The sequence below is a fragment of the Chiloscyllium plagiosum genome, chromosome 19, assembly GCF_004010195.1.
Source record: "Chiloscyllium plagiosum isolate BGI_BamShark_2017 chromosome 19, ASM401019v2, whole genome shotgun sequence".
Classification (NCBI taxonomy): domain Eukaryota; kingdom Metazoa; phylum Chordata; class Chondrichthyes; order Orectolobiformes; family Hemiscylliidae; genus Chiloscyllium; species Chiloscyllium plagiosum.
Genome location: NC_057728.1, coordinates 22,972,018 through 22,984,377, shown reverse-complemented (window position 1 = coordinate 22,984,377; position 12,360 = coordinate 22,972,018). Strand labels below are relative to the sequence as shown.

Genomic DNA, 12,360 nt, shown 5'->3' with positions numbered 1-12,360 from the left:
GGAGGAAACCGGAGCACCCGGAGGAAACCCATGCAGACACGGGGAGAATGTGCAAACTCCACACAGTCAGTCGCCTGAGGCGGGAATTGAACCCGGGTCTCGGGCGCTGTGAGGCAGCAGTACTAACCACTGTGCCACCGTGCCGCCCACCATCTTATTCTGAAGCTGCTTGCTGACAAAACAGTTGAAGACTATTTAATTCACTTTCAGTTATGGTACAGCCGTCATAGGATCATGGAATCCCTACAGTATGGAAAGAAACCGGTTAGCCCGTCAGGTCTGCACTGACCTCAAAAAAGCATCCCACCCAGACATTTTTATAATGTTGATTGGGGGATAAATAGTGACCTGTATATGAAGATCGAGGATACTGCAATCAGGTTTTACATGCCTGGTCTAAGATGGTGATGGAGTAGGACGCTGCAGCTGAAGCTTGTCCACTCCACCATACTGCTTCTTTTCTCGGCCTTCCTCTCTCCCAGCCTATGACAACTCCTGGCCTCCAGCAATGACTCCTAGCCTCCAGTCGTCAAGTCCTGGCCTGGCCTAGTGGCCTCCCATGGCAGTCTCCTGACCTGGTATGGAGTGATTGCTCAGACTCACCATCCTCAAAGTGAGGCCCAGTGTGGCCTGGAGCCAGGGCCCAGTACAGACTGGAGGCTAGATGTCAGCATGGTATCGGTTGGAAAAACTTGGTTCTGGACTTATTTCTGCATTGCAGAACACGTTCTCTCTCTATTTTCTAAGATGTTTGTAACTAAAGAATCTGTACCTAGGTGCCTTTATACCTAAGATGGCACTGTAAGTGGTGATATAAACCTTTTTACTGTACTCATCAAGTATATGACAATAAAGCTCATTCATTCATGTCCACCTGAGAGAGAGTAAACAGAGCCTCAGTTTAAAGTCTCATCCAGCATCTCCTAATGTGCAGCAACTCCTTAGCTCTCCACAAGAGCATTACACTCAATTTTAAGCTAAAATTTTTAATCCCTCAGCCTAACTCAGAAGTGTTGAAGAGTGGTACTGATAGATGCTGTCTGACCAGCTGTGCTTTAAGGAGCAGGAGAATCAGGAATGAGGCTTGTGGCCCAAGGCGGCCAAGAGAGTGATAGGTAGATAAAAGTAGGGTGAAGGCGATAGGTCAGAGAGGAGGGTGAAACGGATAGGTGGGAAGGAAGATGGACAGGTAGGACAGTTCAAGAGGGCGGTTCCCTGTTGAAAGGTTGGATCTGGGATAAGGTTGGTGTTTGGAGAAATGAGGAAAGTGGTGAAATCCACATTGATCCCGTGTGGTTGGAGGGTCCCAAGGTGGAAGATGAGGCATTCTTCCTCTGAAGTGTTGGGGTTTAGGGTTTGGTGGTGGAGGAGGCGCAGAACTTACATGTCCTTGGCGGAGTGGGAGGGGAAGTTAAAGTCACAAAGCACTGAGGTTGTTTAATGTGTATGTCCCAGAGATGTTCTCTGGAACGTTCTGCAAGTTGGCATCCTATCTCCCCAACATAGAGGACACCGCATCAGAAACAACGGACAGAGTAGATGAGGTGTGTGGAAGTATAGGTAAATATCGGTCAGATGTAGAAGGATCCTCTGGGGCCTTGGACAGAAGTAAAGGCGGGAGGAGAAAAAAAAAGGAGGGTGAACTGGAGGTCAGAGTGGAAGGTGTTTGTGACATTGATGAATTCTTCAACCTCCTCATGGGAGCACAAGATAGCACTGATATAGTCATTGATGCAGTGGAGAAAATAAAGTGGGTAATGGTGCCAGTGTAATTGTAGAAGATGAACTGTTCCACATATCTAATGAAGAAGCAGGCATAGCTGGGGCCTATGTGGGTGCCCATGGTTACTCCTTTGGTCTGGAGGAAGTGAGAGGATTTGAAGTTGAGGGTGAGGACCAGTTCAGTCAATCGAATGAATGTGTCAGTGGCAGGGTTCTGGTTGGGTCAGTGCGAGAGGAAGAAACGGAGGACTGGAGTCCTTCGTCATGGCGGAAAGATGTATCTAGGGACTGGATGTCCATGGTGAAGATGAGGGGTTGGGGGCCTGGAAAACTAAAGTTGTGGAGGGCGTGAGTGGCATCCTGAATGTAGGTGGGGAGTTCCTGGACCAAGAGGGACAGCACGGTATCAAGGTATGCAGAGATAAGAGCAGGCTGAGACGACAGGTCAACCGAGGCAGTCAGATTTGTGAAAAGGTGTGGGTAGGAGCGGTGTTGGGTTCCTAGAACATGAGGTTGGAGGCTGTGGGTGGGAGATCCCCAGAGGTGATGAGGTTGTGGATGGTCTGGGAGATGATGGTTTGGTGATGGGAGGTGAAGTCATGGTCAAGGGGTTAGCAGGACGTCTGCAAGTTGGCACCTGGCTTCAGTAGTGTAGAGGTAAACCTTCTTCTAGCTATCGCGTTCCCAGCTACCTTACCCCCAGCCCCACCTCCCTCCCATTTATCTCTCAACCCCCTTGGGCCACTATCCCTTCATCAGGAATGAGGCTTTATGCTTGAAACGTCAATTCTCCTCGGATGCTGCCTGACTTGCTGTGCTTTTCCAGCAACACACTCTCGACTCTGATCTCCAGCATCTGCAGTCCTCACTTTCTCCTTACTCAGAAGTGACCATACTACCAACTGAGACAATTGTTGCTTTTGTATATTGTGAAGACATGGAGACAGACAGCAAATCCAATCAGCCTTTCTATCTCTGTATTCACAAGCATTATAAAATTAAAACCTTCAAAAGTCCCTCAAAATTGACTGTAATAGTTCCAAATCAGACTTTAGGAACAACCACTCAGACTCTGAATAGTCAATTCTAAGCACCAATTTTCCAGCTTAAAACAAAAGATTTAATTATGTATTAAACTTGGGGAAAAAAAACAGGAATATAGAAGACAGGAGCAGGAGAAGGCCATTCAGCCCTTTAAGCCTGCTCTACCATTCATCACATTTGTGACTGGTCATCCAACCCAATTGCCTAATCCTCTTTTCTCCCCACAACATTTGGTCCCATTCAATGTTTTGGCATTAACTACTTTTTGTGGCAATGAATTCCACAGGCGCACCACTCTTTGGGTGAAGAAATGTCTCATCTCCATGAGAAGTGTTCCACCCCAAAATCACAGTGTGACTCCTTGGTTCTGGATGCACCCACCATTGAGAACATCCTCCCTGCATCTACCCTGTCTAATCCTGTTGAAATTTTAAAAGTCTCTATGGGATCACTCCCTCACTCATCTGAACCCCAGCGAAAACAATCCTAACCTAATCAAACCTCGCCTCATTCATCAGTCCTACCATCCTCAGAATCAGCCTGGTAAACCTTCCCTTGAGAGAAAGAGCATCCTTCCTCAGAAAAGAAGACCAGATCTGCACTCAATATTCTTGATGTGGCCTCATCAAGACCCTGTATAACTGCAACACATCCCTGCTCCTGTACTTCAGCAAGATTAAACAACAAATAATCTATGATTTCAATCCAAAAACCTTTGTTTTCAGGCCATTTGGACAAAAGACAGGCAGACAAACAAATTTGCACCAGCCATTACCATCACCATTGAAAGAGAATCAAACCATTTTCCCTTGATATTCAATAGCTTTACCATTGCTGAATCCTCTGCTATCAACATCCTAAGGGTTACCAATGAACTGAAACTCAACCACACTAGCCATTCAAATACTTTAGCTACAAAAGCAGATTGAAGGATAGAAATCCTGGAATGTGTAACTTACATCCTGACTCCCCAGAGCTTGTCCACCATTTCTAAGGCACCAGTCAGGATTGTGATGGAATACTCCCCACTTGCATCGCCAAAAACACTCAAAAACCTTGACGCCAACCAGGACAAAGTAAACTTCTTGACTGACATCATATCCACATTAATTCACTCTCCACCTCCCTGACACTCTATAGCAGCAGTATACTACGTGCTAGATGCACTGCAGAGATTCACCAAGACTCCTCGACACCACGTTCCAAACCAATGGCCACTAACATCTAAAAAGAATAAGGGCAGCAGATACATGGGACCACCACCTCCCCTCCCAGCCTCCTGCCTTGAAAATATATCACTGTTCCTTCAGTTTCACTGGATCAATATCTTGGAATTCCCACCCTAATGGCATTGTTGGTCTACCGACACCAAATGGACTGCAGCAGTTTAAGGCAGATCACACTATCTTCAAAGATAATGAGAGATTAGTAATAAATGCCAGCTGAGGCACTGACATTTACATCCCAACAATGAAAAAAAAGGGTAAAATCCTCTTTTCTTTTTTAAGACTCCAAAAATCCTGATAATGTTCCAGTCAATTTCAAGACATGTAGGCTTGAGTTCATGTCATGGAGAAAGTGAGGACTGCAGGTGCTGGAGATCAGAGCTGAAAATGTGTTGCTGGAAAAGCATTCCATGGATGCTGCCTGACCTGCTGCACTTTTCCAGCAACACATTTTCAGCAGTTGAGTTCATGTCATACCAGTCTCAGCTAGATGAAAGAGATGCTGTACGACCCTCTTGTGATGCAGTGATGGTGTCCTGACCCCTGGACCAGAAGGCCTGACTTCAAGTCCCACCTGCTCCAGAAAAGGTGTAATAATAGCTCTGAACAGGTTGATTAGAGAAATACATGTTGTCCTAATAGCTGAACTTTTGGCCTCCATCCAAGTGAAATCGCACTAAAAGGAATGGACAAGATGCACTAAATTCCAATATTGACTTTGATGCAAGGTCATCCTTTTACATACCTGACAAGTGATGTACTCAGGAAGTTGACACAGTGAAATACAGTCCACACATGCTAAGCTAACTTTTTATGATAGGTCTGACATCACTTACAATGGCATTATTCATCTTCATTGTCAATATGACACTTGAAACCTTTCACGTTGTTGATACATTGGGGTACCAGCATGCACAGATGTACTACAACAATCCACAAAGTTTTACAAAAAAGAAAACGGTCAGCTGCAACACCAAAGATTCCAGCTGCAACATCAATCTCGTTCGGTTTGGTCTCAGCCAATCAAAGCAATCTAAGCAGGAAGTGTCAGATGATGGCCCTATTAATAAGACCATTATCAGCACATGGCCTCAATGCTTCCAACAGGTTCCTCAGCTAATCTGGTCATTCAGAAACAAAAGTATTTTAGAATTTAATCAAAAGGTGAATCCATGGTAATTTCACAAGCTGCAAGTTCTATATGATCTATCATATAGAGATCACATGGCACTGAATAAAGTGTTTAGTTCATGAATCCATTTGGCCTACCATAAATAAAAGGGCATTGATCAACTTATCAAGTTATATCAATTATGTCAACTCCACCAACTTCAACAGTTAAGAACATCTCCCTTTTCACATAAAATTTTTAGGCCAGTGTTAAGGGCCCGACCAGACCCCCTCAAAAATATTGAGAAGGTAGCCTACACCCTAACTTTCTTATTCTAAAGGCAAATGTAACATGCTGTATTCCAGATGCAATGTGATTGATTAAACTACACAGTGTTAAGCAAAACACTATTTAAAACAATATATTTAAAGTACAAAAGAAAGCACTTAGAATAATTTATCTCTATTGGAAAACTTAACAGAATAATAAATACAGTAACTATTACTAATTAAATGTTCCAATATAATAACATCCCATGTCACTCCCTCTGACAAAAACAGATTTTGTCTCACATGGAATCTAGCAACCTGGGAAGAGAACTCCAGCTTTTGACTGTAATCAAGAGAAGAAAAATAGTGTCTACTTCAAGCCCACAATAGCAACTACTTAAAGCTAAACCTATTTTTTTTAAAAAACTACAAATCTTAGTTTGTGAGATCTGGCCACACCTACCCAGGCTGCTTCTGTTGGTTCAATTTTTAAAACGATTCTTCAAGGCCTCTCAAAACGGTTTACTGTAGTGATTTTTTCTAGATTGCTCATCACTTCTGCCTTAAAAATTCTTCAAAAGAAAAAAAACAACCAGGACAAAATAAGGTAGGAGCAATTTACTGCAGATGCTGGACAAAATGACCTCTTAAAGCCACAGCATCACAACAATCACAGGCAAACAAAATGAAAGTTCTCAACAAACTTATAGTCACTGAAATCATGTTCCTCATCTGCTTAATTTTTCTTTTAACTTACAACATGCATTTGATTTTTTCACTGTTACTTTCTCAATCCCCTTCAATACTTAACTTCCCTTGCCTTGGTAAATGCCCCAGACCAAATTATCCCCCTTTCTTCCCCAGTGTGCACTGACGGAGTTAAAACAGGGAGAATGATCAACATGCTTTGCCTGATTTGACTGGAGAAAATGTTGAAAACATCCTTCTAATTGTGTGCCTCACAGTTGCTGTGTACTTTCCTCTTTTCCAGAATATTTGTTGTGCAGAACATTGAAAATAGTAATCTACTCCTCCTAGCAACTGAAGCATACTGTGACTGCAGCATCTTCCCATCAGTCACACTGGAACCAAATGAAGTGAAATATATCCTTTATAAAAAAACATATATTGCAACAATGTTACATAAAATTTAAACTGGCAAAAGCACAAGGGAGGGGTTTGGAATCTGTGTCCACCTGTGGTAAACCAAATTGATCACATTTTTGGCCTTGTTCTTCCATGAATAAGAAATCAAAAAATTCCTTACTCTTTATTTGTAATAAAGGAAAAAAGGTCAGTTGACAGCCTACGGACCTCCTTAATAGGTACACTCTTGCCAGAACTTTGACCTTCCCTTTATTAGCCCTCCACATCTGAAAGAAATGAAGTAGAATACTGGTATAGGGTCTTGGGATCCTGTGGCATTATTGTAATGCCCCTACCTCTGGACCAGGAGGTTCAGTTTCAAGTCCCACACACTCCAGAGGCATGTCATAACATCTGCCTGAGTAAGGTGGTTGGAAAATTAATTTAAAAATGGTCGAGGTCTGTGTAAAAAGTAAAAAGGATCTTAAGACTGTTATGGTGCAGTGGTAGTGCTCCAACAGGTGGGCAAGGAGACCAGGATTCAATTTCCAGATACTATAGAAATACATAATAATATCACTAAACATGTTGATTAATTTTTTAAGGAAGTACATGTAGGGTCATGTGGTAGAGACCTAGTATCCTCAGTGCTAGAACTTCAGGGTTGCGTCTGTACCACTTGCCATACAGGTATGTCAAAACATGTTTGAATAAGACGGTTGTTTTCAAAAAGACATGCCTTTGACAAGTACTGCATCAGAAAATTAATAAATTTATAACGGTAGTCACAGTTAACAGATGAGCTAATTGTGAATTAAATGAGTTTTCACTGGAGTCACTTTAGTTTACTTTACTTTAGACCTCTCAGGAGGTAATTCTTTAAATGGCTAGTGGAGACAATTCTTTAACGGCTGTGTCCCATGTCCTGACACAAAGACAAAGACAATCTAGAAGATATTCTACTCTTTTGCACAGGATATGCATTTCAAATGGTCTGGGAGGCAGAAGAATAGATTAAGCAAAAGCCTACCTGATACAGGCCAGAGCAACATACTTTATTATAATAAGATTTTTGTTTGGTCAACACCAGATGTAAATCCAATCTCAAAATAATTTCTAAAAATTCTTTTAAAATTACCATATCTGAAAACAAAAAGGTATGTTCAAGTTTCTAATTGCTGAGTACAATCAGTGGTCAGATTTTTCAAGAAACTATATGAAGGTTCAAGAGGATAAAAGCCATTTATTCAGTGTTCATTTTCTATTCACACTTAAATTCTCAGGAGTTGCTTTGTCAATTTTTTTATTTTGTTGTTTCCCTTCCACTAGGAATTGAAAAGCTTCAATAAAATGCAACTGTATCGACAGAGAGATGGCTAGACCTAGTCTTAACAGATAACATTAAAGGAACACTTACAGGTGAACTAATGGCACTACTTGAATATGCAAATTCTTAACTAATCTTAATTTAGGGTGGCTCTTCAGAATTACGTCAACTTCAGTTCATCACACCTTGGCTAAACCTGCATAAAAAAATTATGATCACAAAATTCAATTTGTCCGCATGTCTCAAAATATTACCAACTGTATTTGAAGGCATTGGTAACAGGGTCCAGCACTGTGGAGAGCCTTTCCACAGGGAAATGTCAGCTACTACTAGGAAACAATGACACACCATCTGTCAGCTCCAGCTAGTCTCTACTTCTTTCTAGGCAGAGTGCAATGTCAATCTATCATGATAGTAACATACAGTAGCACAAGACAACTTTGCAACACATGAACATCTGCTGCAGGTTGCACATTTCACTGACGTCTGAGATTTATATTTACCAATTCTACAGTAGAGAGCTCAATGTTGTCAAAAGAGGTAACTAATAATCTACATTAAATTACATAATCTTTCCTTGACCCCTGTGTAAATAATGCATCAGTGAAGTGTGAACGTATGCGAACCCAAAAGTTAAGGCGTCGACCCAATGCATGCTATGCATTCCATCCGGAGGTAAAATGCAATTCAAGACAAACTCGGTTTACCACAAAAAATCCACTTGCAAAAAAGTACTAGAAAGTGAAATGATGCTATAATCTTACAGTTGTTTCTTTAGTACCAGGTTTTAATATCACAGTTTCACTATCATTGAAAGTAGTGCATGATAAACACTTAAATTTTGCATAATTTGTTTTTGAAAACGCGAGGATATTCAAAGGATCAATAAGTTGGTGCATTAAACATAATAAAATGGTAGCATACAATTTCCTTTCCTCTGTCAGTTCCTTGGCACATTGTGCTTTAATCTTTCTCTAAAGATCAAGCTCACGCAGTAGAATGATAGGTCATACCTCCCTGAGACCAAGAGCAGTCTGAATGGTGTCACTTCAATGTCAGTTACAATCTGAAGTTCTATTTTTTTTAACATATATGCATTGACCAAGAGATGGCAGAATATTGACAGGGAAACAAGTGATTCATTCCATACCTGCTAAACTACCAATTTCGTTTTATATATCAATGTCATTGAGATTGTCTTGGCTGAGGGTCTAAATTGGCTTGAATAATAACACTGCTGAATAAACTGGCAGTGTTCACTGTTTTGGTTTGTGAATGCCACATAGTCAGTTGGGTAAGGTGCTGACATTGTGCACAGATCTGACACTCAGCATGCATCTTCTGAAGCAAATTCTAAGAGCAGAAGAAAGGGTCTTAAATAGATGTTTTAATGACGATTTATATTCTCTCCACAGGAAAATGCAGAGGAGTGTGGAGGAGCATCAGGGATTTCTCTGGCTGGAATGCTGCTTCTACTTAATGTGGGTGTAGCTGTTGCTGTTGCTGTTGCTGTTTTACAATGATGACACCATAGTGTTGACCAACATGCAACGCACTATTTTAGAAGCTTTTCTGACAGATGCACAGAAGGCAATCATTCAGGCCTATTTCTATTGAATTGTTAGCAAACATATGTAATTGGACAACAAGACAGGCTAAGATTAGAACTCGCTCAGATAGACTTCAAACTGTTTTCTTGTTCACCAAAGTACTTTTTTTCCCCCCTCTTACATTCAAAATAGTATAATTGAAGAAACAACACAAAGGCTGTAATGCCATGAAGTAACAACCTCAACAAATGGTTCTAATTAGTGAAAATTAAACTTAATCAATTTCTTCTCCTGGATGGACTCCTAATTGTTGTTGGTCAATGATGATATGGTCTGCTTGATAAGTGGCTGGTGCTACTTCTGGAGTCTGTTAGAGTGTAAATTCTTTTATGAAGTTACCACAAGTCATTCTTCCAGTAGTGCAGCTTAAACCTGGAAAATTCCCCTTTGCTACCTGTTTACTTGGTTTGAGAAAATTTATATGAAATCTTCACTTGCTAAAAATGTCATGCTTTCCTCAGAATAAATTCTTTTTTTTAATATAATAGTGTTTTCAACGCTGAGGAAATGGAGATAACTCTCCACTCAGCATGGCACAGTTTAGAAATTCATTTAAAGAAAAAAAAAGTCATATTTATGAAGCTGAGTTAACAAGGTTCTGCCAAAACGTCTGTCTATTACAAAGAGATATCACATGCTGAAAACATAGTCAGGATCAGTCACAGATTTTCAGATAGTGTGGCATTTACCACAGAAGTAAGTTGTTCATTTGTGTTATTGGATGCTTGCAAATTGCAGGACCTCTGTCCCATTGAGCAGTGTGCAAACATACCTGTATCAATGTCGATTCCATAAGTGCAATCACGTTACTAATATTTCTTTAAGAATCAAAACATGATTTTCGTTTTGCTGAAGTGGAACCATCGTACATGGTACTTCTATGTTGCAACCTGCATTCTCCTTGCCCAAAACACTTCTGCGGCCAAAGCAGACAGTTAGTCTGCTTGGCACTTACTAGCACTTCTACCTGTGATTAACTGTCAGCAGCAGCTTCTCCATCTCAAAGCAAATACATCTCACTATGGGAAGTAAATCTGCAACCTGAAACTGTGCTGATTACTTACTTCATGGTCTAAGACTCAGCATTCTAATGTCCAGTGATACATTATTAAATTAATGTTTTGCTTTATAATCTTTTTCCATACGAAAAGAATGCATTTGGATTTCCATTGTAAACCATATCCATGATTACACCTTTATTCAAGTTTGTAAATGACAATTATTTCTCCCTCAACCAGTAGCCATAAAAACATGGCTTATGGTCATATTGTTTTATGTAGGATTCTGTTGTGCGCAAGATGGCTTTCATCTTGAACCATGCAACAACAGTAAGTGCACAATGTAACTTGGCTTTTAAATCTGAAATAACCTCATGGGAAACAAACAAAGGAAAAAGTCCAGTTGTGTAATGGAACTGAATTAATGCATACAATTGAAAGGTCATAGATGCTAAAAACAAATTCTCAACTTATATACAAGATATAGGAACAGAATTAGACCATTCAGCTTATACAGTCTGCTCCACTATTCAATCATGGCTGATATGTTTCTCAATCCCATTTTCCTGCCTTCTCCCTGTAACCCTTGAACCTCTGACTAATCAAGAACCTATTTATCTCTACGTATCAGCAATACAATACTCAAAAATATGATTCGCCCATCCCAAAAGGCAAAAAATGCTTTCCAGAAAGCAGTGGCAATTTGAGTTGTAATGTTAATAGTAAATATGGTCTACTGAATTTCAGCATCCATTATCTTATTGTTACCCCTGAGACCTTCCCCGAATGGAAATGGTTTATCAAACTAAAATGGCCGTTTATGAGGCAAGATGAAGATAATGGAGCCAGACTCTAGCATACACAGTGAATTATATTTCAATAGCTGCTTTTAAGCAGCAGGGTAAAAGGAAGGAAAATAAATTTGTGGCATTGGGAACTGGAACTTTTCCTCTCATTGCTTACATTTTTCATCATCTCTGAAATCAATGGTTATTCAAAAGCAACTTAGGAAAATAAACATTCACCAATAACAAAGAACATCTACAGATTCTACTACTGATGAGACTATGATAGTATTAAGTTAAGACTATAACACTTAGTGATTTTGCTAAGTGATAAATTGCTCTTCCTATTTGTACAACTCTGTTACAAACTTGTGTTTGCGTGTACACTGTTGCATTTTTCCCAGGGTTAATAGATACTAAAATTCCCCTTTATTTCAGTAATGAGAACCTTGATAATTGGCTCCTTCAGTTTCTAAAAAAACTACATTTCAATTAAATTGTGATAGCCGTGCAGTAAAAAGAAAAAAAATATTTGTTTCAGCCAACTGAGGAGGTTAAAAGAGAGAAGAGCCATTTCAACCTCCTCAAAAATTTAAGGATTCAGCTGGGATGTTCTCACAGGCAAGCAACAGAACGAAGGTGGGGAAATAAGTTGTTTCTTCAAGAGCTGCAATAAGATTTATTTGAGTTTCTAATATTAAAAGTATCAAGTTGTGAACATTATACATTAATGCTTTCTTAGAATGAAATAACGTATAAAAAACTAAAACTTTGTCCTTGGAAGACTAGAGTATATAGAGATGGCAATTTATCTGAAAGCCAGAAAAGCAAAAATTGCAAAATGTTTAGATGTCTAGATGTAGAAACGGAGGATAATGAAACAGATATATTATAACAGAATCAGAAGTTAGAATTAGAATTCCAGCAGAAAAAAGGAAATGGTACACCTGGATTGAGAAAGAGAGCATGAGGGAAAGGAGCAAGAAACAGAAAAGAATAAGAAAGGGAAGAAGAGAGAAAGGCAAAGACCCAACGAAGTTTAATTGAAAATAACTCAAGCTGAAAAGAGGGACTAAAATCAAACTTAAGGCTGAGGTACTCAAGATTGAAATTTAATCCCCAAGTTTAACAAGGAAGAGTTGATTGCTGCCTTTAACTCTTGAAAGATCACGGCGGTATCAA

General features: G+C 40.0%; 1 protein-coding gene across 9 annotated transcripts in view; it reads left to right on the top strand.

The window, feature by feature from the left end:
- The window catches only part of LOC122559589 (voltage-dependent calcium channel subunit alpha-2/delta-4-like), a 483,398-nt gene extending 473,769 nt beyond the window's left edge, over nucleotides 1-9,629 (top strand). For all 9 annotated transcript variants that reach the window (XM_043709329.1, XM_043709326.1, XM_043709324.1 and 6 more), the window contains 3 exons: nucleotides 6,364-6,476; nucleotides 8,378-8,460; nucleotides 9,201-9,629. In XM_043709329.1, coding sequence (XP_043565264.1) covers nucleotides 6,364-6,476; nucleotides 8,378-8,460; nucleotides 9,201-9,308 — 304 coding nt within the window. In that variant the 3' untranslated portion in view covers nucleotides 9,309-9,629. The remainder of the gene's footprint in view (nucleotides 1-6,363; nucleotides 6,477-8,377; nucleotides 8,461-9,200) is intronic.
- Nucleotides 9,630-12,360: the final 2,731 nt, after the last annotated feature.